The following is a 25,763-nucleotide window of genomic DNA, read 5'->3' as shown; positions in this document are numbered from 1 at the left end:
TCTCGGCCTCCCAAAGTGCTGGGATTACAGGCTTGAGCCACCGTGCCCGGCCGAGGTTTTTGTTTTTGTTTGTTTGTTTGATAGAGTCTCACTCTGTTGCCTAGGCTGGAGTGCATGGTGCGATCTTGGCTCACTGCAACCTCTGCCTCCTGGTTTCAAGCAACTCTCCTGCCTCAGCCTTGTGAGTAGCTGGGATTACAGGTGCCCGCCACCGGGTCCAGCTAATTTTTTGTATTTTTAGTAGAGATGGGGTTTCACTGTGTTGGCCAGGCTGGTCTTAAATTCTTGACCTGAGGTGATCCGTCCGCCGTGGCCTCCCAGAGTGCTGGGATTACAGGCATGAGCCACCGTGCTCGGCCTCATGAGGATTTGTAATATCATATCTTTCTTGACAGTTGAGGTTTTTATAATGGAAATCAATTTGAACTTAATACTTTGTTGTACTTAAGGTTTTAGGGTCTACTTCCTTTGGTGGTAGTTTGTCTTTGAATAGAAAGCCTTGATTAGTTTAAAGCATTTTTTTCTGATAGCTAGCATTCATTTTTCAGCTACAATGCTTAGTTTGTGGAGACTATATGTGTATATTTTTTTGTTTATGTGTTTTTTGAGATGGAGTCTCGCTCTTTCGCCCAGGCTGGAGTGCAGTGGTGCGATGTCGGCTCAGTGCAAGCTCCGCCTCCCGGGTTCACACCATTATCGTGCCTTAGCCTCCCGAGTAATTGGGACTACAGACGCCCGCCACTGCGCCCAGCTAATTTTTTTTTTTTTGTATTTTTAGTAGAGACGGGGTTTCACCTTGTTAGCCAGTATGGTCTCGATCTTCTGACCTCGTAATCCACCAAAACTATATATATGTTTATATATATATTTTTTGAGATGGAGTCTCGCTGTGTCGCCCAGTCTGTAGTGCAGTGGCGCAATCTTGGCTCACTGCAAGCTCCATCTCCCGGTTTCACGCCATTCTCCCACCTCAGCCTCCGTAGCTGGGACTACAGGCGCGCACTACCACACCCAGCTAATTTTTTGTAGTTTTAGTAGAGACGGGGTTTCACCGTGTTAGCCAGGATGGTCTGGATCTCCTGACCTCATGATCTGCCCGCCTCGGCCTCCCAAAGTGCTGGGATTACAGGCATGAGCCACTGCGCCCGACCCGAAACTATATATTTTAAAGGAAAACACCAGAGCTTAGAAGAGTAAATGAGGCCAGGTGCGGTGGCTCATACCTGTAATCCCAGCACTTCAGGAGGACTAGGTGGGCAGATCACTTGAGGTCAGGAGTTTGAGACCAGCCTGGCCAACATGGTGAAAACCCATCTCTACTAAAAACACAAAAAAATCAGCTGGGCGTCGTGGCGTGCCCCTGTAGTCCCAGCTATTCGGGAGGCTGAGGCGGGAAAATCACTTGAATCTGGGAGGTGGAGGTTGCATTGAGCTGAGATTGTGCCACTGCACTGCAGCCTGGGTGACAGAGTGAGACTCTGCTTAAAAAAAAAAAGAAAAAACAGAGTGAATGAAGTAAAAGTTGTCAGATTTTCAGTGACAGTGATTTTAATTGCAAATCTGGTTTCCAGAACCACTGTTGTCCTATCTCTAGGTCTTCTGTGTAACCGACCATAACGTGAGTTCCATCTGACTTCAGAATAACGATAAAGGAGAAAAGTCAATCTTTTGTCAAAATAAAGATCTCCATACAAGGCAGAACGGTTGTCTGCCACCTCCATGTTGGCTTTGTTATTGGTGATAGTGAAGGACGATTTGTTAACGAGCATGCCACATGGTTTCTTTTTAAATTTATTTATTTTATGTTATGTTATGTTATTTATTTTATTTTTTATATTTTATTTTGTTGAGACGGAGTCTCGCTCTGTTGCCCAGGCTGGAGTGCAGTGGCATGATCTTGACTCAGTGCAAGCTCCGCCTCCCGGGTTCATGCCATTCTCCTGCCTCAGCCTCCTGAGTAGCTGGGACTACAGGCACCTGGTTAATTTTTTTTTTTTGTATTTGTAGTAGAGACAGGGTTTCACTGTGTTAGCCAGGATAGTCTTGATCTACTGACCTCATGATCCGCCTGCCTCAGCCTCCCAAAGTGCTGGGATTACAGGTGTGAGCCACTGCGCCCGGTCTAGCATGCTACATGCTTTCTATGAGACTGTATCCCAAGAGTCAGACATGCAAGCCTCTCTATTTTTTTTTTCCTCAAGATGGATTAAAGGTTTAAAGCCTTCCTTTCTTTTTTTTTTTTTTTTTTTTTTTGAGGCGGAGTCTCGCTCTGTCGCCCAGGCTGGAGTGCAGTGGCGCGATCTCGGCTCACTGCAAGCTCCGCCTCCCGGGTTCCCGCCATTCTCCTGCCTCAGCCTCCCGAGTAGCTGGGACTACAGGCGCCGCCACCACGCCCGGCTAATTTTTTTTTGTATTTTTAGTGGAGACAGGGTTTCATTGTGTTAGCCAGGATGGTCTCGATCTCCTGACCTCGTGATCCGCCCGCCTCGGCCTCCCAAAGTGCTGGGATTACAGGCGTGAGCCACCGCGCCCGGCCTCTTTTTTTTTTTTTTAAAAAAAAGATGGGGTCTTGGCTGGGTGTGGTGGCTCACGCCTGTAATCCCAGTACTTTGGGAGGCTGAGATGGGTGGATCACCTGAGGTCAGGAGTTTGAGACCAGCCTGACCAACATGGAGAAACCCCGTCTCTACTAAAAATACAGAATTAGCCAGGCGTGGTGGCACATGTCTGTAATCCCAGCATTTGGGAGGCTGAGGCAGGAGAATCGCTTGAACCTGGGACGCAGAGGTTGCGGTAAGCCAAGATTGCACTCCAGTCTGGACAACAGGAGTGAAACTCCCGTCTCAAAAATAAAAACAGTTTAAAAAGATAGGGGTCTCTGTTGCTCAGACTGGAGTGCAATGACTCAGTCACAGCTCACTGAAGCCTTGAACTCCCAGGCTCAAGCGATTCCCTCACCTCAGTCTCCCAAGTAGCTGGGACTATAGGCACATACCAGCACACCCAGCTGATTGTTAATTTTTTCATAGAGACAGGGTCTCGCTGTGTTGCCCAGGCTGGTCTTGAGCTCTTGGGCTCAAGTGATCCTCCCATCTTGCCCTCCCAAAGGTGCTGGGATTACAGACATGTGCCACTGCAACTGGTACTAACGTCCCTTTTTTTTTTTCCTGATTATGTAGACATGTTCTTTTGTCCTACTGGGGGTGTCTCCTAGTTGGGATGTTGGGTTTTGTTAACATGCACTCTAACCTGACACCATGATCCTCAGCACACAAACCTCCCTGTTGCTGTGTAAATGGCCAGAGGCAGAAGGTGTCTGCATAAAGTCCTATACTTAGGATTTAGATTAAAATCATACACTGTTATCTGATCGTACTGCATATGGTACACATAATAGCATATCATGCTGTTCTTACTGACAACATAAATCATTTTGTTTTAGTAATCAAACGTTTTGTTTGTCAAATGGAGGAACTGAGTGGGACAATTATCTGTCCTTACTTAGATGTCCAGGGTCATTTCCCAGGTTGAGAAAATGTGTAAAACATTTATTTGGCTATTAACCAGCCTGTTCTCCTTTATGCCCTTTGATACATAATCAGCTACACAAAGTCAAGTGTTAGGTTGTGATGTAATTGCGAACACCTAACTTCTGTCCGCTCTTTCCTCTTCCTCTGTATCTGCATCTTAGGCAGCAAGCATCTCGAGTGGTCAAGATTGCAAGACAGGATGCCTAGAAACTTGTTGCAGTGAGACTGTTTTCTGGCCCTTTCCTTTTTTTTTTTCCCCCCTTTTTTGATACAGTCTCACTTTATCATCTAGGCTGGAGTGCAGTGGCATGGTCTCAGCTCACTGCAAACTCCACCTCCTGGGTTTGAGCGATTTTTGTGTCTCAGCTCTCTGAGTAGCTGGGATTACAGGTGCCCCGCCACTACACCTGGCTAATTTTTGTAGTTTTAGTGGAAACTGGGTTTCCTCATGTTCGGCAGGCTGACCTTGAACTCCTGACCTCAGGTGATCCGCCTGCCTCACCGTCCTAAAGTGCTGGGATTACAGGCATGAGCCACCACGCCCAGCCCTGGCCCTTTGCTATCCCTGCCACCCCATATGCTACCATTTACTGAATCCTTGGACTGATGCATAAATAAAACTGGGCCGGGCACAGTGGCTCACACCTGTAATGCCAGTGCTTTGGGAGGCCAAGGTGGGTGTATCACTTGAGGTCAAGAGTTCGAGACCAGCCTGGCCAACGTGGCAAAACCCTGTCTCTACTGAAAATACAAAAAAAAAAAAAATTAGCTGGGTGTGTTATTGTGTGCTTGTAATCCCAGCTACTCGGGAGAATGAGGCAGGAGAATTGCTTGAACCCAGGAGGCGGAGGTTACAGTGAGCCGAGATTGTGCCACTGCACTCCACCCTGGGTGACAGAGTGAGACTCCTTCGGAAAACAAACAAACAAAAAAGACCGACAAAAGCCAATTAATTTAGTTGTCATGATTGCAGTCCAGTTGTCTCTGAGTCTAAAATAGAAACTTTATTAAATGCATCAGTTTCAAGTATCATGTAGTCACGAAGGTAAAAGTGAAATGAGGCTTCTCAGCCATATCTCCTTTCTTAATTTTCTTATTACAGTTTCAGTGTTCCAAAAAATGATCATTTATTTTGGTGACAGTTGAAATACCAAGTCCTGTTACATGCTTTCTACAGTAGGTGGGCACTCAGGTCTAAATTTTTTGTTTTTTTCCCACAGCGCATGGATTTAGGAGAATGTACCAAAATCCACGACTTGGCCCTCCGAGCAGATTATGAGATTGCAAGTAAAGAGAGAGACCTGTTTTTTGAATTGGATGTAAGTTTTATTTGATGTTGATTTATTACTACTGTGAAGAACCCAATATTGAACTAACAAGAAAAACGTAACATACGTAAGTTTATGAAGCAAAATAAAGTAGTTGCTTGTTATCCTGCCACTCAAGCTGAGAGCTGGAATACAGCCAGTAATGCTTAATCTTGTGTCCACCGTCCTATCACTATTCTAAATGATAATATGTGTTATCTCATTTTGTTGCTTTTAAAAAATATTTTAATTACATTTTTATGAGTCCTTTGAACAATGTTTTTTTGCTTAGTTTTGAGCTTTATGAAAATGGTTTCATAGTGTAGAGAGTCTTTAAAATTAGATTTTTTTGGTTCAGTGTTATGTTTCTGTTTACCCAGGTTGTTGCATATTGTTTGTTTTCATTGCTGCTTGAATAATCCTCAAACGGATCCTTCCTTTATTCGTAGACATTTAGATTGATTCTAGTTTTGCTATTGCAGACTATGAATATTTTTGCATAACTCCCTTGTCACGCAGATAAGGATTTATCTTGGGTATATTCCTGGGAAGGGGATCACTGTTTTGTAGGGGATACCCATATTTATCCTCGCAAGACAATTTTGTAATGTCTTCTTGTTTCTATTTGGTGAAGTCCCATAGCAGTGTCTACACGCTCACCAACACTTTGTATTATCAGACTATTTAATTTTTGCAGTTTAGTGGTTGTAAAATGGTATTTCTTTCTGTTCTTAATTTGCATTTTTTAGTATTCAGTAGTTGTGTTATTTTATCTGCGTTAGTAAATGCTTTTTTTTTCTTTGTTTTTTTTTTGAGATGGAGTTTTGCTCTTGTTGCCCAGGCTGGAGAGCAGTGGCGTGATATTAGCTCACTACAACCTCCTCCTCCCAGGTTTCCCAGGTTCAAGCAATTCTCCTGCCTCAGCCTCCCGAGTAGCTGGGAATACAGGCATGAGCCACCATGCCCGGCTGATTTTGTATTTTTTAGTAGAGTTGGAGTTTTTCCATGTTGGTCAGACTGGTATCGAACTCTCGACCTCAGGGCATCCGCCTGCCTCAGCCTACCAAAGTGCTGGGATTACAGGCATGAGCCACCACACCTGGCTTCCTTTTCTTTTTGATACAGAGTTTCACTTTGTTGCCCAGGCTGGAGTGCAGTAGCATGATTATAGCTGACGGTAAGTGAATTGCTAGGCTCAGGTGATCCTTCTTCCTCAGCCTCCTAAATAACTAGTAGTACAGATGCACATGACCATGTCTGGCTAATTATTTATTTAATTTATTTTAATTTTTATTTATTTATTTAGAGATGGAATTTCGCTCTGTCACTAGACTGGAGCGCAGTGGCACTATCTCAGCTCATTGCAACCTCCGACTCCCTGGTTCAAGCAATTCTCTTGCCTCAGCCTCCCAAGTAGCTGGGATTACAGGCACGTGCCACCATGCCCAGCTGATTTTCTTTGTTTGTTTTTTTGAGACAGAGTCTTGCTCTGTGCCCCAGGCTGGAGTGCAGTGGCGCCTTCATGGCTCACTGCAAGCCCCGCCTCCCGGGTTCACGCTGTTCTCCTGCCTCAGCCTCCTGAGTAGCTGGGATTACAGGCGCCCGCCACCACACCTGGCTAGTTTTTTGTATTTTTAGTTGAGACAGGGTTTCACTCTGTTAGCCAGGCTGGTCTCCATCTCCTGACCTTGTAATCCACCCACCTCAGCCTCCCAAGGTGCTGGGATTACAGTCGTGGGCCACCGTGCCCGGCCTGTTTATTTTTGAGACAGGGTCTTGTTCTGTCACCCAGGCTCGAGCGCAGTGGCGTGATCATGGCTTGCTGTAACCTTGGCCTCTTGGGCTCAGTGATACCCCTGCCTCAGGCTCCTGAGTAGTTGGGGATACAGGTGTGTACCACCACACCCAGCTATTTTTCTTCTTTTTTTTTTTTTGTAGAGACAGGATCTTACTATGTTGCCCAGGCTGGTCTGAAGCTTCTGCCCTCAAGCGATCCTGCCACCTCGGCCTCTCACAGGTTTTGGGATTTCAGGTGCAAGCCACTGTGTCTGGCCAGTAAATCCATTTAGAGCAGCATTTTTCAGCTTTTTTTCGTTGTTGCCCCCAGTGGAGCCTTTTTAGACATTTTTTTCTGTTGTTTTGAGACAGAGTCTCCCTTTGTTGCCTAAGCTGGAATACAATGGCCCAGTCTTGATTCTGCAACCTCCACCTCCTGGGTTTAAGCGATTCTCCTGCCTCAGCCTCCTGAGTAGCTGGGACTAAGGCATGCGCCACCATGCCCAGCTTGTTGTTTTGTATTTTTAGTAGAGACAGGGTTTCACCATATTGGCCGGTCTGGTCTCAAACTCCTGACCTCGTGATCCACCCGCCTCGGGCTCCCAAAGTGCTGGGATTACAGCCATGAGCCACCGTACCTGCCCTAGACTTTTTATTCTAATTGTCCCATTTTACCCCTCACCTTGCCGTCACTATGAAATTTTGATGACACAGACAACCTGCATATCTGTTTATGTACTGTGATTTTTTTGCTGGGCCACAGACCATTGTAATACATGGTATTTTTTTACTCTTTAAAATCAGTGTTCTTTCCTGCTTCCATCAATAATACATTAATTTTTTTTTTTTTTTTTTTTTCGTTTTTTTTTGGAGGCCGAGTCTCACTCTGTCACCCAGGCTGGAGTGCAGTGGTGCAATCTCAACTCACTGCAGCATCTGCCTCCTAGGTTCAAGCAATTCTCCTGCCTCAGCCTCCCAAGTAGCTGGGATTACAAGTGCCCACCACCACACCCGGCTTATTTTTGTATTTTTAGTAGAGTTGTGGTTTCACCATGTTGGCCAGGCTCGTCTCGAACTCTTGACCTCAGGTGATCTACCCACCTCAGCCACCCAAAGTGCTGGGTTTACAGGCATGATTACACCATGGCTGGTAAGGATAAGAATACATGTTTTAAAGTCACTCAATTTTAATTATTTTTTAATCACCTAATCATCCCTCACTAGTATGACCAGAGGTGAGTAGAGGGGTTTGATGCCTTTCTGGTTCTTGAAGGAACTGAGCGTGGGATGAGGGAGCCAGTGAAAAATATAAAACCCAAGGGAAAGGGTCCCTCCCCTTGCATTACCAGATGTCAATACAGTTTAGAGTAAATTCTTTTTTTTTTTTTGAGACAGAGTGTCAGACTTTTGTTGCCTCGGCCGGAGTGCCGTGGCATGATCTTGGCTCACTGTAAACTCCACCTCCTGGGTTCAAGTGATTCTCCTGCCTCAGCCTCCTGAGTACCTGGGATTACAGGCACTTGGCACCATGCCTGGCTAATTTTTGTATTTTTAGTAGAGATGGGGTTTCACCATGTTGGCCAGGCTGGTCTCAAACTCCTGACCTCAGGTGATCCCACCTGCCTTGGCCTACCAAAGTGTTGAGATTACAGGCCTGAGCCACTGCACCTGGCCTCGAGTAAGTTCTATTTATTTATTAACAAAAAATTATTTTTATCATTGTTTTTTTTTTGAGACAGAGTCTCGCTCTTGTTGCCCAGGCTAGAGTGCAGTGGCGTGATCTCGGCCCTCTGTAACCTCTGCCTCCTGGTTTCAAGTGATTCTCCTGCCTCAGCCTCCTAAGTAGCTGGAACTACAGGTGCACATCGCTACGGCTGGCTAATTTTTGTATCTTTAGTAGAGATGGGGTTTGCCATGTTGGCCAGGCTGGTCTCGAACTCCTGACCACAGGTGATCCATCCGCCTCAGCCTCCCAAAGTGTTGAGATTACAGTTGTGAGCCACTGTGCCCAGCCTATTTTAAAAATTTGTTGTGGCTATATAATAGGTGTGTATATTTTGGGGGTACGTGAGATGTTTCATTTGATACAGGAATGCAGTTCCCAATAAAGAATAAATTCTTGGACTGTGTGCGGTGGCTCACAGCTGTAATTCCAGCAATTTGGGAGGCTGAGGTGGGTGGATCACCTGAGGCCGGGAGTTCTAGACCAACATGGCCAACATGGTGAAACCCCGCCTCTACTAAAAATGCAGAAATTAGTTGGGCGTGGTGGTGTGCTCCTGTAATCCCAACTACTCGGGAGGCTGAGGCAAGAGAATGACTTGAACCCGGGTGGTGGAGGTTGCAGTGAGCTGAGATCACACCATTGTACTTTATTCTGCTTGGGTGACAGAGTGAAAGTCCGTTTCAAAAAAAAAAAAAAAAAATTCTATTTAAAATAGTAGCCTTGGCCGGGCGCGGTGGCTCAAGCCTGTAATCCCAGCACTTTGGGAGGCCGAGGCGGGCGGATCACAAGGTCAGGAGATCGAGACCACAGTGAAACCCCGTCTCTACTAAAAATACAAAAAATTAGCCGGGCGCGGTGGCGGGCGCCTGTAGTCCTAGCTACCCAGGAGGCTGAGGCAGGAGAATGGCGTGAACCCAGGAGGCGGAGCTTGCAGTGAGCCAGGATCGCGCCACTGCACTCCAGCCTGGGCAACAGCGTGAGACTCCGTCTCAAAAAAAAAAAAAAAAAAAAATAGTAGCCTTGGCCAGGCGTGGTGGCTCACACCTGTAATCCCAACACTTTGGGAGGCTGAGGCAGGCGGATTGTTTGAGCCCAGGAGTTCAAGACCAGCCTGGGCAACATGGGGAAATCCCGTCTCTACAAAAAAATGCCAGAGTTCGCTAGGCGTGGTGGCATGTGCCTGTAGTCCCAGCTATTTGGGAGGTTTAGGTAGGAGGATTGCTGGAGCCTGGGAAGTCGAGGCTGCATTGAGCTGTCATCACAGCACTACACTCCAGCCTGGGCGACAGAGTGAGATCCTGTCTCAATCAATCAGTCGATCAATCAATAAAAGCACATCTCAGCATTGCCAATTCTGAGAGGGTATTTGGTACACTTGCATAGGCACGAAGATAAATTTGCTGTCGAATATTCATGCACCATTATAACTTCAGAAGGCAGGAACTGAAACTTCTGTGAGGAGCTGATCAAATCATAGCCTTTTCTTACAGTGGAAGGACACGTAGCTGAGAAAAGGGACTGAGGTAGGTTAGTGCTGATGGGAGCTTATCTCCGAGGTAGGTTAGTTAAGAGGAAAAGCAAAGCAAAGTGTGATGTGATGTTTTCTTGGGGGTGGTTTTGTTTTGTTTGTTTGTTTGTTTGTTTGTTTTGAGATGGAGTCTTTGTCACCCAGACTGGAGTGCAGTGGTGTGATCTCAGGTCACTGTAACCTCTGCCTCCCGGGTTCAAGTGATTCTCCTGCCTCAGGCATGAGCTACCACGCCCAGCTAATTTTTGTATTTTTAGAAGAAATGGAGTTTCACCATGTTAGCCGGGATGGTCTTGAACTCCTGACCTCAAGTGATCCACCCGCCTCTGCCTCCCAAAGTGCTGGGATTACAGGAGTGAGCCACTGCACCAGCCATGGGGTGTTTTTTTTAAAAGGGAGGGTGCCGTATACTTGTTGACCTGTTTATGTGTGCAGAGAAGTTTTAGAGCAACCTAAGAGATTGTGAACATTCTCGCCTTGAGAGAGTGGGTTAGAGGGCTAGAACAGATCAGTGACCTTTTTGTACTACGTGAAAATGTACAATATACAAGAGTTACTCCCTGAAAACTGCCGCCATCTCCCACTCCCTAAAAGTGATTTTTGACCTTTCAGGGGGCTCATATTAAAATATTTAGGTCAGTCAAGGTGGCTCACGCCTGTAATCTCAGCACTTTGGGAAGTCGAGGCGGGCAGATCACAAGGTCAGGAGTTCAAGACCAGCCTGGCCAATATGATACAAAACCGTGTTTACTGAAAATACAAAAATCAGCCAGGCATGGTGGCGGGCACTTGTAGTCCCAGCTACTTGGGAGGCTGAGGCAGGAGAATCACTTGAACCCAAGAGGCAGAGGTTGTAGTGAGCTTAAATTGTGCAACTGCACTCCAGCCTAGACAACAGAGCGAGGCTCTGTCTCAAAAAAATAAAATAAAATAAACAATTTGAGGCCGGGCGCGGTGGCTCAAGCCTGTAATCCCAGCACTTTGGGAGGCTGAGACGGGTGGATGACGAGGTCAGGAGATCGAGACCATCCTGGCTAACACGGTGAAACCCCATCTCTACTAAAAAATATAAAAAACTAGCCGGGCGAGGTGGCGGGCGCCTGTAGTCCCAGCTACTCAGGAGGCTGAGGCAGGAGAATGGCGTAAACCCGGGAGGTGGAGCTTGCAGTGAGCTGAGATCCGGCCACTGCACCCCAGCCTGGGGGACAGAGCAAGACTCCGTCTCAAAAAAAAAAATAAATAAATAAACAATTTGGGGCTGGGCGTGGTGGCTCAAGCCTGTAATCCCAGCACTTTGGGAGGCCGAGGCGGGCGGATCACGAGGTCAGGAGATCGAGACCATCCTGGCTAACACGGTGAAACCCCGTCTCTACTAAAAATACAAAAAACTAGCCGGGCGCGGTGGCGGGCGCCTGTAGTCCCAGCTACTCGGGAGGCTGAGGCAGGAGAATGGCGTAAACCCGGGAGGCGGAGCTTGCAGTGAGCTGAGATCCGGCCACTGCACTCCAGCCTGGGTGACAGAGCCAGACTCAGTCTCAAAAAAAAAAAAAAAAAAAAATAGCCGGCCGCGGTGGCTCACGCCTGTAATCCCAGCACTTTGGGAGGCCGAGGCGGGCGGATCACAAGGTCAGGAGATCGAGACCATCCCGTCAAACCCCGTCTCTACTAAAAATACAAAAAATTAGCCAGGCGCAGTTGTGGGCGCCTGTAGTCCCAGCTACTCGGGAGGCTGAGGCAGGAGAATGGCGTGAACCCGGGAGGCGGAGCTTGCAGTGAGCCGAGATCGCGCCACTGCACTCCAGCCTGGGCGACAGAGCGAGACTGAGTCTCAAAAAAAAAAAAAAAAAACAATTTGATAGGGAGTGTTTATGAACATGTGGAAAAGGAAAAGGTCCTCTTCCCTCAAAGAATTAAGAGTAAACCTGTAATCCCAGCTACTCAGGAGGCTGAGGCAGGAGAATGGCGGGAACCCAGGAGGCGGAGCTTGCAGTGAGCCGAGATCCCGCCACTGCACTCCAGCCTGGGCAACAGAGCGAGACTCCGTCTCAAAAAAACAAAAAAAAATAAAGAGTAAACCAGGGCCGGGCATGGTGGCTCATGCCTGTTACCCAAGCACTTTGGGTGGCTGAGGCAGGCAGATCACCTGAGGTCGGGAGAGAGTAAACCGGGCTGGGCAGGCAAGGTGGCTCCTGCTTGTAATCCCGTCACTTTTGAAGGCCGAAATTGAAGGATCACTTGAGTCCAGGAGTTTAGCCTGAAGAACATGTTTCTAGGAAAAAAAAATTAAAAATTAAGCTGGGTGTGGTGGAGCAGCAGTGTTGTGGGACAGTGATCTGTCAAGGCACTGCTGGTGTTTTTGTTTTGTTTTGTTTTGATTGTTTTTTTGAGACAGTGTCTCACTGTGTCGCCCAGACTGGAGTACAGTGGCATGATCTTGGCTCACTGCAACCTATGCCTCCCCAGTTCAAGCGATTTTCCTGCCTCAGCCTCATGAGTAGCTGGGATTGCAGGTGCATGTCACCACACCCGGCCAATTTTTTGTATTTTCTTTTTTTTTTTGAGATGGAGTTTCGCTTTTGTCGCCCAGGCTGGAGTCCAATGGTGCAATGATCTCAGCTCACTACAACCTCCGCCTGCCGGGTTCTAGTAACTGTCCTACCTCAGCCTCCCAAGTAGCTGGGATTACAGGTATGCGCCTCCATGCCCGGCTAATTTTTTGTGTTTTCAGTAGAGACAGGGTTTTACCATGCTGGTCAGGCTGGTCTCAAACTCCTGACCTTGTGATCCATCCGCATTGGCCTCCCAAAGTGCTGGGATTACAGGCGTGAGCCACCGTGCCAGGCCCAGTTTTTTGTATTTTCAGTACACAGGGTTCCACCGTGTTAGCCAGGATGGTCTCTAGCTCCTGACCTCATGATACGCCCGCCTCAGCTTCCCAAAGTGTTGGGATTATAGGAGTGATCCACTGCACCTGGCCTACTGTTGGTGTTTTAAACATTTTGTTCCAGAATTCCACTGTTGGAAATGTATCTTAAGGATATGTGAAAATGAATGCAGAGAAAAGATGTTTATTATAACTTATTTTAAGGGGGAAAAAAAGATGTATACAACTATTGAGATAACATCTTGTTCTGCCCAGGCTGGATTGCAATGGCATGATCATAGCTCATGGTAGCCTCCAACTCCTGGCCTCAAGCTATTCTCCTACTTCAGTCTTCTAAGTTCTGGGATTACAGTCACAAGCCACCACGCCTGGCCTAAAAGTACCTCTGCCTTGTGACTTATTTCTACAAATCTCTATCCTAAGAAAGTAATTGAAAATACTTACAAACACAGATATGGTAAAGATGTTTGTGGGCCAGGTACAGTGATCCATACCTGTAATCCCAGTGCTCTGGGAGACTGGGGCGGGTGGGTTGCATGAGCCCAGTTGGAGACTAACCTGGTCAACATGACAAACCCTGTCTCATACCAAAAAAATCAGCCAGACGAGGTGGCCTGCAATTGTAGTCCCAGCTACTCGAGGGGCTGAGGTTGGAGGATCAGTTGAGTCCAGAAGGTCAAGGCTGAAGTGAGCTGTGATTGCACCACTCACTGTGCCCCAGCCTGGACAACAGAGCAAGAGTCTGTCTCAGATAAATAAATGAATGAATAAGTGATATTTATGACAAAATTGTTTATGAGATTGAAATTTGGATCCAAGATAAATGCCCAAGAAGAGAAATGAAAGAGTAAATTATAATGAACCTATATGATAGACTCTACTTTTCATACTAATGTTTGTGAAACTTACCTAATGGCTTCAATTGCTTATGATAGGCAGGGCGCAATGGCTCACACCTGTAATCCTAGCACTTTGGGAGGCTGAGGCAGGTGGATCATGAGGTCAGGATACCAGCCTGACCAACGTGGTGAATCTACTAAAAATACAAAAATTAGCTAGGTGTGGTGGCGCGTGCCTGTAATCCCAGCTTCTCAGGAAGCTGAGGCAGGAGAATAGCTTGAACCCAGGAGGCAGAGGTTGCAGTGAGCTGAGATCGTGCCATTGCGCTCTAGCCTGGGCAACAGAGCGAGACTCCGATTCAAAATAAAAAAATTGCTTATGAGAACACAAAACACAGACACAAAATACAAAGCTATGAAGATTTCAACTCAGCTGGGCGCGGTGGCACACGCCTGTAATCCCAGCACTTTGGGAGGCTGAGGCGGGCGGATCATGAGATCAGGAGATCCAGACCATCCTGGCAAACACAGTGAAACCCCGTCCCTACTAAAAATACAAAAAATTAGCCAGGCGTGGTAGCGGGTGCCTGTAGTCCCAGCTACTCGGGAGGCTGAAGCAGGAGAATGGCGTGAACCCGGGAGGCAGAGCTTGCAGTAAGCCAAGATTGCACCACTGCACTCCAGCCTGGGTGACAGAGAGAGACTCCATCTCAAAAAAAAAAAAAAAAAAAATTTCAACTCAAGGCAGGTGCAGTGGCTCATGCCTGTAATCCCAGCACTTTGGGAGGCTGAGGTGGGCGGATCACAAGGTCAGGAGATGGAGACCTTCCTGGCCAAGATAGTGAAACCCCATCTCTACTAAAAATAGAAAACATTAGCCAGGCATGATGGCGTCATCTGTAGTCCCAGCTGCTTTGGAGGGTGAGGCAGGAAAATCGCTTGAACTCGGGAGGCAGAGGTTGCAGTGAGCCAAGATGATTGCGCCACTGCACTCCAGTCCAGGAAACAGTGCGAGACTCGGTCTCAAAAACAAAAAAAAAAAAAAAAAAAGATTTCTGGCCGGGTGCGGTGGCTCATGCCTGTAATCTCAGCACGTTGGGAGGCCGTGGCGGGCCGATTGCCTGAGGTCAGGAGTTCAAGACCAGTCTGACCAACATGGTGATTACCCATCTCTAATAAAAATACAAAAATAAAATTAGCTGGGTGTGGTGGCGTGCGCCTGCAATCCCAGCTACTTGGGAGGCTGAGGCAGAGGTTGCAGTGGGCTCAGATGGTACCACTACACTCCAGCCTGGGTGACAAGGTGAGACTGTGTCTCCCCCTTACCTTCCAAAAAAGACAATTGTGAGCCTTTATTTTCTGCCTGGACCATCACCTTAAGCTTGATGGATGGAACTCCTGGCACATTTCTACCCGGGATCCTCCCAGAACTCAGTTGTTTTTCCTGGGAGAAGATACGCTCCCTCTGCTCATCATTGACTCCTAGCCTCATTCAGCCTCAGCCTGACCACAACAGACCCAGGCCTTGATTTGTTTTATCCAGAAGTTGCCTAGGAAAGGATGTATGCTGTATTTGTTACAAAGTAGTTGATAAATAAACCATTTCTCAACTTGTAAACTGTCAAACAGGAATATTAATCATATTTAATTAAGGTCTGAAAAAGTTACAGATGGCCGAGACGGGCGGCTCATGAGGTCAGGAGATCGAGACCATCCTGGCTAACACGGTGAAACCCCATCTCTACTAAAAATATACAAAAAAACTATCTGGGCGAGGTGGCGGGTGCCTGTAGTCCCAGCTGCCCAGGAGGCTGAGGCAGGAGAATTTTTGCAATTGAATGTCTTTTTTTAATCATTTAAATCTGCTTTTTTAAGAGACAGGCTAAAGTTGAGGAATACTTTGAAGGGAGAGGGCAGTAGAACAGAAAGCCACCTTTTAAAGAACTTGGCAATTCTTGGTCGGCTTATTCTCTGTTGTGAAGTTTACCATTTAGTTGTTTTTTTTTTTGTTTGAGTCAGAGTCTTTCTCTGTTGCCCAGGCTGGAGTACAGTGGCTCACTGCAACCTCCACCTTCCAGGTTCAAGCGATTCTCCTGCCTCAGCCTCCCGAGTAGCTGGAATTACAGGCGCCCACCACCACGCCCAGCTAATTTTTTTGTATTTTTAGAAGAGATGGGGTTTCACCATATTGGCCAGGCTGGTCTCACACTCCCAGAGTGTTGGGATTACAGGCGTGAGCCACTGTGCCGGGCCTACCATTTAGTTTTTAGGTTGTCAGACATCCGAGTCCATAGCCACAGGGACACCTGTCTGCTGTGCTGGGATTCTGCTTAAGGTGCAGGTAATTGCTTTGATTGGTTAAGGTATTGGGAGAGTTGTCAGCTGCCTAGTTCCCATTTGACCCCTCGAGTGAATCCCTGAGTCTGTCTCAGGTGGGTGATTGATTGCTGCACTTGGGCAGACTGTAGAGAGCCACTGTGTGGGTGAACCTGGGGCATCTCAGACTGGTCTGTTAGGGGCTGTTGTCCGAAGTAAGCACGGAAGAGAAGGCACAGTGACCCTTGTCAGCTCCTTAGTACTTGGATCCTGATGAGCTCCAGCCAGCTCTTCATCTTTCCAGGAAGTTCAGTGTGCAGGTGCATAGAAGCAGTCAAATGCCAGATCATATGATTTCCTGATTCTTTGATTTGAACATACTGAAATGTTTACCACAGAGTATCTGGGTGACCAACAAGAGGCAGTTTATTTATTTTTTTGAGAGGGAATCTCACTCTTGTTGCCCAGGCTGGAGTGCAATGGCACAATCGGCTCACTGTAGCCTTTGCTTCCCGGGTTCAAGCGATTCTCCTGCCTCAGCCTCCCAAGTAGCTGGGATTACAAGCATGCACCACCACTCATGGCTAATTTTGTATTTTTAGTAGAGACAAGGTTTCACCGTGTTGGCCAGGCTGGTCTTGAACTCCTGACCTCATGTGATTCACCCGCCTTGGCCTCCCAAAGTGCTGGGATTACAGGCGTGAGCTACTGTGCCTGGCCAAGAGGCAGTTTTTGAATTCCAAAATTATGGAGTGATATCTTCATCAGTGGTGCTGCTTGTCTTTTTTTCAGCTTCTTGGGAGATTGGGCACCAGGAGACTTGGAGCTTCTTCCCTATCTTGACCTACTCCCAAGTATGCATTTTGTTGAAAAAAATATTTAAGATTTCTAGAGAAGATCATAATCTTCTCCTGTGTCCGTGTGATCCATTGTGGAGCGGTTTATTACAGCTGACTTACTCTCTCCTATCCGTTTTAGGAGCAGTGACATGGATTATCACCCCTTAGTGTTTTCCTGTCATCTGCCTTCTCATCTCCACCTAAAATTTTGTTTTTGGTAAAAGATCGTGCTATCTAAACGTGTCATCATTGCAAAACAAGCTTATTTATGTTTAACATGATGCTGACGTTAGCAGGCTGACTTATGGTGTAATGTTAGTATTTCTTACTATTGGTCACTGGCTGACAGTTGGAAAAGTGATACCGTGTCTGTATTTTTTTTTTTTTTTTTTTTTGAGATGGAGCCTTGCTCTGTTGCCCAGGCTAGAGTACAGTGCTGCCATCTCAGCTTACTATAACCTCTGCCTCCCAGGTTCAAGCGATTCTTCTGCCTCAGCCTCCCGAGTAGCTGGGACTACAAGTGCGTGCCACCATGCCCAGCTAATTTTTTTATTTTTAGTAGAGATGGGGCGTCACCATATTGGCAAGTTTGGTCTCTAACCTGACCTCATGATCCTCCCATCTTGGCCTCCCAAAGTGTTGGGATTACAGGTGTGAGGCACTGGGCCCTGCTTTTTTTCTTTCTTTTTTTTTTTTTTTTTTTTTTTGAGGTGCAGTCTCGCTCTGTCACCCAGGCTGGAGTGCAGTGGCCGAAGCTCCGCCTTCCGAGTTTATGCCATTCTCCTGCCTCAGCCTCCCCAGTAGCTGGGACTACAGGCGCCTGCCACCTCACCCGGCTAGTTTTTTGTATTTTTTAGTAGAGACGGGGTTTCACCGTGTTAGCCAGGATGGTCTTGATCTCCTGACCTCGTAATCTGCCCGTCTCGGCCTCCCAAAGTGTTGTTGTTTTTTTTTTTTTTTTTGATACGGAGTCTTGCTCTGTTGCCTAGGCTGGAGTGCAGTGGTACGGTCTCGGCTCACTGCAACTTCTGCCTCCTGGGCTCAAGTGATTCTCCTGCCTCAGCCTCCCGAGTAGCTGGGACTACAGGCACCCACCACCACGCCCGGCTAATTTTTGTATTTTTATTAGAGACCATGTTGGCCAGTCGGGTCTCGTACTGCTAACCTCAGATGAACTGCCCGCCTTGGCCTCCCAAAGTGCTGGGATTACAGGCATGAGCCACTGCGGCCGGTCCTGTCTGTATTTTTATCCGAAATTACGTTAGCCTTTGCCTAGTTACGGTGAATTAACGTTAGCATATGATAGTTGTCTTAATGTTTCCCACCAACCCTTTTCAGAGTAAGTAATTAGACGTCTAGAGTTTCTTTTCCTTTATCTGTTTGGGTAAATAGCAACCAGTTTTTCCTACTACTTTAGACAGTAGGCAATAACGAAATGTATTCATAGCTCTCAGTAATATTTGTTCTATTGTTTTGTTTTTGAGGTGAAAGGGGGGACCCTACCCTCAGAACATGAGGGAATAATATTTACGTGGCTCACAAAGACCAGTGAGTACATCATATGCATCTCTCACAACTCCCCAGAAGAGGGCCTCCAGCACGAGTCTAGGCTCAGCCTTTTCTTTCCCTCCGAGAACTCCGTGAATTGCTCCAAGTGTTTTAATTTTCCTCAGAATTTCTTTGTAATGTTATTGAGGGTTGGAGTCCTGTTACAAATTTTGGAAATGAATAAATCCAATGAGAAGACCATGCTTCCAAACAATCATTCTGTTTAACAGATCCCCTTGATTTAATGCAATTATGAATGTGTTAGTGGTAGTGTAGTTTAAGATCTTCCCAGTGAATCCACAGGCTTTAAAAAAATGAACCTAGGAGTGTATTTCCTATCAAGTAAATGGGTTCTAAGACTTTATGCTTTACACATAATTGATTATAGCTCTCTGCTTTTCCAATGCTAGGCAATGGATCACTTGGAGTCCTTTATTGCGGAATGTGATCGGAGAACTGAGCTCGCCAAGAAACGGCTGGCAGAAACACAGGAAGAAATCAGTGCGGAAGTTTCTGCAAAGGTATGCTTGGGTGGCTTCACTGCCTGGTATGTTCTTGCAAATACTGGCTTCTCAATAGCTTTTTTTTTTTTTTTTTTTTTTGAGATGGAGTCTCACTCTGTCACCCAGGCTGGAGTGCAGTGGTGCAGTCTTGGCTCACTGCAAGCTCCGCTTCCTGGATTCACGCCCTTCTCTTGCCTCAGCCTCCTGAGTAGCTGGAACTACAGGCACCCGCCATCACGCCCGGCTAATTTTTTGTATTTATAGTAGAGATGAGGTTTCACCGTGTTAGCTAGAATGGTCTCGATCTGCTGACTTCATGATCCGCCCGCCTCAGCCTCCCAAAGTGCTGGGATTACAGGCGTGAGCCACTGCGCCTGGCCTTGTCAATAGCTGTTAACTCACCCTCAGCACCGATTGTGTGGACAGTACTCTCTGCCTTATTCCAGTTACGGATAGAGGGCTGTGGTCAAGCATTCATGTGTCGTCGAATTCTCATCCCTCAGGAGTTACTACCTCTGTCTTTATTCTGTCCATTTTTGTCCTCTATACATGGTTTATTATTATTATTTTTATTTTAATGTATTCTTCGCTGAGTTTGGTGGCTCATGCTTGTAGTCCCAGTGCTTTGGGAGACCAAGGTTGGGGCAGATCGCTTGAGCCCAGGAGTTTTAGACCAGCCTAGACAACATGAAGAAACTCCATCTCTACAAAAAAATACATATATTAGCCAGGCTTGGTGGTGCACATGCGTATCCCAGTTAGGAGGTTGAGGTGGGAGGATCACTTCAGCTTGGGGAGATTGAGGCTGCAATGAGGTATGATCATGCTACTTTACTCCAACCTGGATGACAGAGTGAGACCCTGCCTCAAAAAAAAAAAACATTGTGGGTTTCTTTTTTGTTTGTTTTTTTTTTTGATACAGTCTTGCTCTGTCGCCCAGGCTAGAGTGCAGTGTCACCATCTTGGCTCACTACAAGCTCCGCCTCCCAGGTTTATGCCATTCTCCTGCCTTAGCACCCCAAGTAGCTGGGACTACAGGCGCCTGCCACCACGCCCGGCTAATTTTTTGTATTTTTAGTAGAGACGGGGTTTCACCGTGTTAGCCGGAATGGTTTCTATCTCCTGACTGACCTCGTGATCTGCCCGCCTCATTTTCTCAAAGTGCTGGGATTACAGGCATGAGCCACTGCGCCCAGCCATGTTTATTTTATTTTTTTTTAAATAGAGATGGAGTGTCTGTTGCCCAGGCTGGTCTGGAACTCTTGGGCTTAAGCGATCCTCCCACCTTGTCCTCCCGAAGTGCTGGGTTTACAGGTGTGAGCCAGCATGCCCGGCCTCTGCATGTTGTTTTAAACTTTATCTTCACATAAATCTGGAGAGAACTGGAAAGGAAATGGTCATACTGTGGTACATCCATGTCATAGAATGAAAAAGGAGGTAGATTTATATGTAGTTAGCTTGAGTGCCAGTTACATCACTCTTCTGTTTTTCTCTTCAGTGGAACTGAGTCTCTCCTTGCTTTTTCTTTTCAGTGTTGTAAAAGCATTGCTTAGGATTTATGCAATTGCTAATTTGACCAAAGGTGCTGTTTTGTTTCAGAAGGTAAATCCTAGTAATTAGGTATTTTGCTTATAGCTTAAATCTGTGTACTGAAACCTAGACATTTTATTAGCCATACCCTGAAGAAAAAGTCATAAAGAGAGACAGCCTAGACAATGACCAATCTATAGTGATCCTTGGAACCATGTTGGAAGTGACAAAGGTGCTCCTGGTTTCATTGGAACACAGCACACAGGATTCGTTTGTGGTTAGTCTCAATGCTGGCAGTAAGGATGCCTTCATTGTTAAGTGTGGATCTTTAGCTCTTCCATGTATTTTCAGTAGAACAGACTGGAAATGGAGCAGGAGAAACCCTTGTTGTCTTTGCATTCACTTTCAGTTTTAGATGTCTGATAACCTCGTTCTTTCTCCTCACAGGCAGAAAAAGTACATGAGTTAAATGAAGAAATAGGAAAACTCCTTGCTAAAGCTGAACAGCTGGGGGCTGAAGGTAATGTGGATGAATCCCAGAAGATTCTTATGGAGGTGGAAAAAGTTCGTGCGAAGAAAAAAGAAGCTGAGGTTGGTGAGAGAAATGTCTTAGGGAAAGAGAAATCTCAGTAATTTGGCAGAGATGACTATTTAAATTAATTTAGCCCATGCTTGCTTGCATTTTTAAAAAAATTTGTAAACTTTGGGCCGGGCACAGTGGCTCATGCCTGTAATCCCAGCACTCTGGGAGGCCGAGGTGGGTGGATCACGAGGTCAGGAGATCAAGACCATCCTGGCTAACGTGGTGAAACCCCGTCTCTACTAAAAATACAAAAAAATTAGCCAGGTGTGGTGGCGGGTGCCTGTAGTCCCAGCTGCCCGGGAGGCTGAGGCAGGAGAATAGTGTGAACCGGGGAGGTGGAGCTTGCAGGGAGTTGAGATTGCACCACTGCACTCCAGCCTGGGCGACAGAGCGAGACTCCGTCTCAAAAAAAAAAGAAAAATTATAAACTTTGTTTTTTCAAGCACTTTTAGCTTCATGGCTAAATTGAGAGGAAAGTACAGAGATTCTCCATGTATCCCTTCCTTAGACAGCCTCCTCCATTCCCAGCATCTGCCCACAGTTAGTGGGTCTACATTGACTTGTCATTATCACCCAGAGTCTGTAGGCTATGGCGAATGGTGTCATGTATGGTCTGTAAACGTTTGCATGTATCTTTTTCTTTTTCTTTTTCTATTTATTTATTTATTTATTTATTTAGAGGCGGAGTCTCGTTCCGCCACCCAGGCTGGAGTACAGTGGCGCGATCTCGGCTCACTGCAAGCTCCACCTCCCGAGTTCACACCATTCTTCTGCCTCAGTCTCCTGAGTAGCTGGGACTACAGGTGCCCACCACCACGCCCGGCTAATATTTTTGTATTTTTAGTAGAGACGGGATTTCACCGTGTTAGCCAGGATGGTCTCAATCTCTTGACCTTGTGATCCACCTGCCTCGGCCTCCCAAACTGCTGGGATTACAGGAGTGAGCCACCACGCCAGGCCCATGGCTAATTTTTTTTTTTTTTTTTTTTTTTTGGCATTTTTAGTAGAGATGAGGTTTCACCATGTTGGCCAAGCTGGTCTCGAACTTCTGACCTCAGGTGATCCATCTGCCTCGGCCTCCCAAAGTGCTGGAATCACAGGCGTGAGCCACTTTTCCAGGCCATTTCCTACCTTTTATGAGTCTTGTAATTTTCCTCATAGTGAAGATCTTATACATACATTGTTAGATTTCTTCCTAAGTATTTCACTCTTGGGGGTGCTGGTATAAATAGTAATTTGTTTTTTGGTTTTTGTTTTTGTGTTTTTTTGAGATGGAGTCTCATTCATGCGGCCAGGCTGGAGTGCAGTGGTGTGATCTTGGCTCACTGCTACCTCCGCCTCCTGGGTTCAGGCGATTCTCCTGCCTCAGCCTCCCAAGTAGCTGGGACTATAGGTGCTTGCCACCGTGCCTGGCTAATTTTTTGTGTTATTAGTAGAGATAGGATTTAACCGTGTTAGCGAGGATGGCTTTCATCTCCTGACCTCATGATCCGCCCACCAAAGTGCTGGGAGTACAGGCGTGAGCCACCGCGCCCGGCCCCCCCCGCCCCCTGCCCCGAGATGGTCTCACTTTCTCACCCAGTCTGAGTGCAGTGGCGCAATCTTGGCTCACTGCAGCCTTGATCTCCTGGGCTCATTTGATTCTCCTGCTTCATCTCTTCAAATAGCTAGGACTACAGGTGCATGCCACAGGTCTCCCTTTCCCCCTCCGCCTCCCCGAGATGGTCTGTCTTTCTCACCCAGGCTGGAGTGCAGTGGCACAATCTTGGCTCATTGCAGACTTGATCTCCTGGACTCATTTGATCCTCCCACCTCAGCCCTTCAAGTAGCTAGGACTGAAGGCGTGTGCCACAAAGCACAGCTAATTTTTTGTATTTTTTGGAGAGACGGGATTTTGCCATGTTGTCAAGGCTGGTCTCAAATTGCTGGGCTAAAGCGATTTGCACACCTCAGCCTCCCAAAGTGCTAGGATTAGAGGCAAGAGCCACCATGCCTGGCCTCTTGTAATGCCTTTATCTGGTTTTGGTATTATGGTAATATTGTCTCCATAGAAGGAGTTAGGAAATATTCTCTCTGCTTTTCTGAAAGAGATTGTAGAGAATTGGCATGATTTCCTCCCTAATGCCTTGGTAGAATTCACCAGTAAACCCATCTGGACCTGATGCTTTCTGTCTTGGAAGGTTATTAATATATAGATCCATTCAGATCATCTATTTCTTCTTGTGTAAGTTTTGGCAGATTGTGTCTTTCAACATTATTACTATTTTTTTTACACAGTTTCTCGCTCTGTTGCTCAGGCTAGAGCGCAGTGATGTGATGTCGGCTGACTGCAACCTCCACCTTCTGGGTTCAAGCAATTCTCCTGCCTCAGCCTCCCGAGTAGCTGGGATTACAGGCATGCTCCACCACGCCTGGCTAATTTTTGTATTTTTAGTAGAGAAAACGGGGTTTCACCATGTTGGTCAGGCTGGTCTCAAACTCCTGACCTCAAGTGATCCACCTGCCTCAGCCTCCCAAAGTACTGGGATTACAGGCCCCTGGCTGTCTTTCAAGGGATTGGTCCATTTCGTCTAGTTTATCACTTTTGTGGGCATAGAGTTGTTGTTGTTGTTTTTAAGAGTTGTTTATATTATTCCTTTAAAGTGCATGGATCCGTAATGATGTCCTGTTTTTCATTTCTGATATTAGTACAGTCATGTCTGTCTTAATGACAAAGATTAAATATTCTGCGAAGTGCGTTCCATGGTTTCATCATTGTGAGCACATTATAGAGTGTGGTCACACAAACCTAGATGGTGTAGCCGTGTGGGCTGTACGGTAGAGCCTGTTGCTCCTGGACTACACACCTGTACGGCTTGTTAGTGTACTGAATACTATAGGCAGTCGCAACACAATGGTAAATATTTGCGTATGTAAACATAGAAAAGGTACAGTAAAAATACAGTATAAAAGATGAAAAATAACACTTGATATAGTTTGGACGTGTGGCACGTCCAAATCTCATGTCGAAATGTGACCTCCAGTGTTGAAGGTGGGGTCTAGTGGGAGGTGTTTGGGTCATGGGGGTGGTTCCCTCATCAGTGGCCTGGTGCCCTCCATGGGATAATGAGTTCACCTGAGAGCTGATTGTTTAAAGGAGCCTAGGTCCTCCTCTCTCTCTCTCTCCTTCTTTTGCCATGTGATATGCTGACTCCCCTTTTGCCGCCTTCTGCCCAGAGTAAAAGCTTACAGAGGGTGGCTGTGGTGGCTCATGCCTGTAATCTCAACACTTTGGAAGGTTGAGGCAGGAGGATTGCTTGAGTCCAGGAGTTTGAGACCAGCCTAGGCAACATAGGGTTACCCCATCTTTACAAAGAAGTTAAAAATTCGGCCGTGCCTGTAATCTCAGCACCTTGGGAGGCCAAGGTAGGTGCATCACCTGAGGTCAGGAGTTCGATATGCCATTTAGTGAAACTGTGTTTCTACTAAAAATACAAAAATTAGCTAGGTGTGGTGGCGGGCACCTATAATCCCAGCTACTTGGGAGACTGAAGTAGGAGAATTGCTTGAACCGGGAGGCGAATGGAGATCACACCATTGCACTCCAACCTGGGTGACAGAGCAAGACTCTGTCTCAAGCCGGGCGCGGTGGCTCACGCCTGTATCCCAGCACTTTGGGAGGCCGAGGCAGGTGGATCGCAAGGTCAGGAGATTCAGACCATCCTGGCTAACACGGTGAAACCCCGTCTCTACTAAAAAAAAAAAAAAAAGATACAAAAAATTAGCCAGGTATGGTGGCAGGCGCCTGTGGTCTCAGCTGCTCAGGAGGCTGAGGCAAGAGAATGGTGTGAACCCGGGAGGCAGAGCTTGCAGTGACGGGAGATCATGCCACTGCACTCCAGCCGGGGTCACAGAGTGAGCCTCCATCTCAAAAATAAAAATAAAAAACAACAACCAGATGTGGCGGCAGGCACCTATAATCCCAGCTACTGGGGAGGCTGAGGGAGGAGGATCTCTTGCGCCTGGGAGGGGAGAGGTTGCAGTGAGTGGAGATCACACCACTGCACTCCAGCCTGGGCGACAACAGAGCGAGATTCCGTCTCAAAAAAAAAAAAAAAAAAAAAATTATCCAGGGCCGAACCAGATGTGGTGGTTCATGCCTGTAATCCCAGCACTTTGAGAGGGCAATGTGGGTGGATCACTTGAGGTCAGAAATTCGAGACCAGCTTGGCCAACGTGGTGGAACCCTGTCTCTACTAAAAATACAAAAATTAGCCAGGCTTGGTGGCCGTTGGGTGGGTGTGCAGGACCCTGGCAGCACTGATTTCTGTGGTGTTTTGGCACCTCTGGCGTCTTTTGTAATCCCAGTAGCAGGTGGGGTGTTCAGTAGTCTTAAAGCTTCTTTTCTGCCCTTTGGGTGACTTTTCCTGGTTTCCACATTGAGGGTTTTATCACTTTTTTTGTTTCTTTTTTTTAAGCAGAGTCTCACTCTGTCACCTGGGCTGGAGTTCAGTGGCACGATCATGACTCGCTGCAGCCTCGACCTCCTGGGCTCAAGTGACCCTCCCACCTCAGCCTCCTGCTTAGCTGGGAGTGTGGGAATGCACCACTATGCCTGGTTAATTTTTGGAATTTTTGTAGAGGCGGATCACCTGAGGTCACGAGTTCAAGACCAGCCTGGCCAACATGGTGAAACCCCATCTCTACCAAAAATACAGAAATTAGTTGGGCGTGGTGGCACATTCCTGTAATCCCCGTTACTTGGGAGGCTGAGGCAGGAGAAGCACTTGAAGCCGGGAGGCAGAGGTTGCCGTGAGCAAGATCGTACCACTGCCCTCCAGCCTGGGCGACAAGAGTGAAATTCCATCTTAAAAA

The 25,763-nt window shown here is 46.8% G+C and overlaps 1 protein-coding gene across 4 annotated transcripts in view; it reads left to right on the top strand.

Moving 5' to 3' along the window:
- LOC105485953 (LUC7 like) overlaps positions 1 to 25,763 on the top strand; it is a 45,393-nt gene that overhangs the window by 5,748 nt on the left and 13,882 nt on the right. For all 4 annotated transcript variants that reach the window (XM_071083760.1, XM_071083761.1, XM_071083763.1 and 1 more), the window contains 3 exons: positions 4,751 to 4,849; positions 18,704 to 18,814; positions 20,774 to 20,917. In XM_071083760.1, coding sequence (XP_070939861.1) covers positions 4,751 to 4,849; positions 18,704 to 18,814; positions 20,774 to 20,917 — 354 coding nt within the window. The remainder of the gene's footprint in view (positions 1 to 4,750; positions 4,850 to 18,703; positions 18,815 to 20,773; positions 20,918 to 25,763) is intronic.

Source organism: Macaca nemestrina, chromosome 18 (genome assembly GCF_043159975.1).
Source record: "Macaca nemestrina isolate mMacNem1 chromosome 18, mMacNem.hap1, whole genome shotgun sequence".
Lineage (NCBI taxonomy): Eukaryota > Metazoa > Chordata > Mammalia > Primates > Cercopithecidae > Macaca > Macaca nemestrina.
The sequence above is the reverse complement of the archived record's forward strand: the minus strand, read 5'-3'. Positions and strand labels throughout refer to the sequence as shown.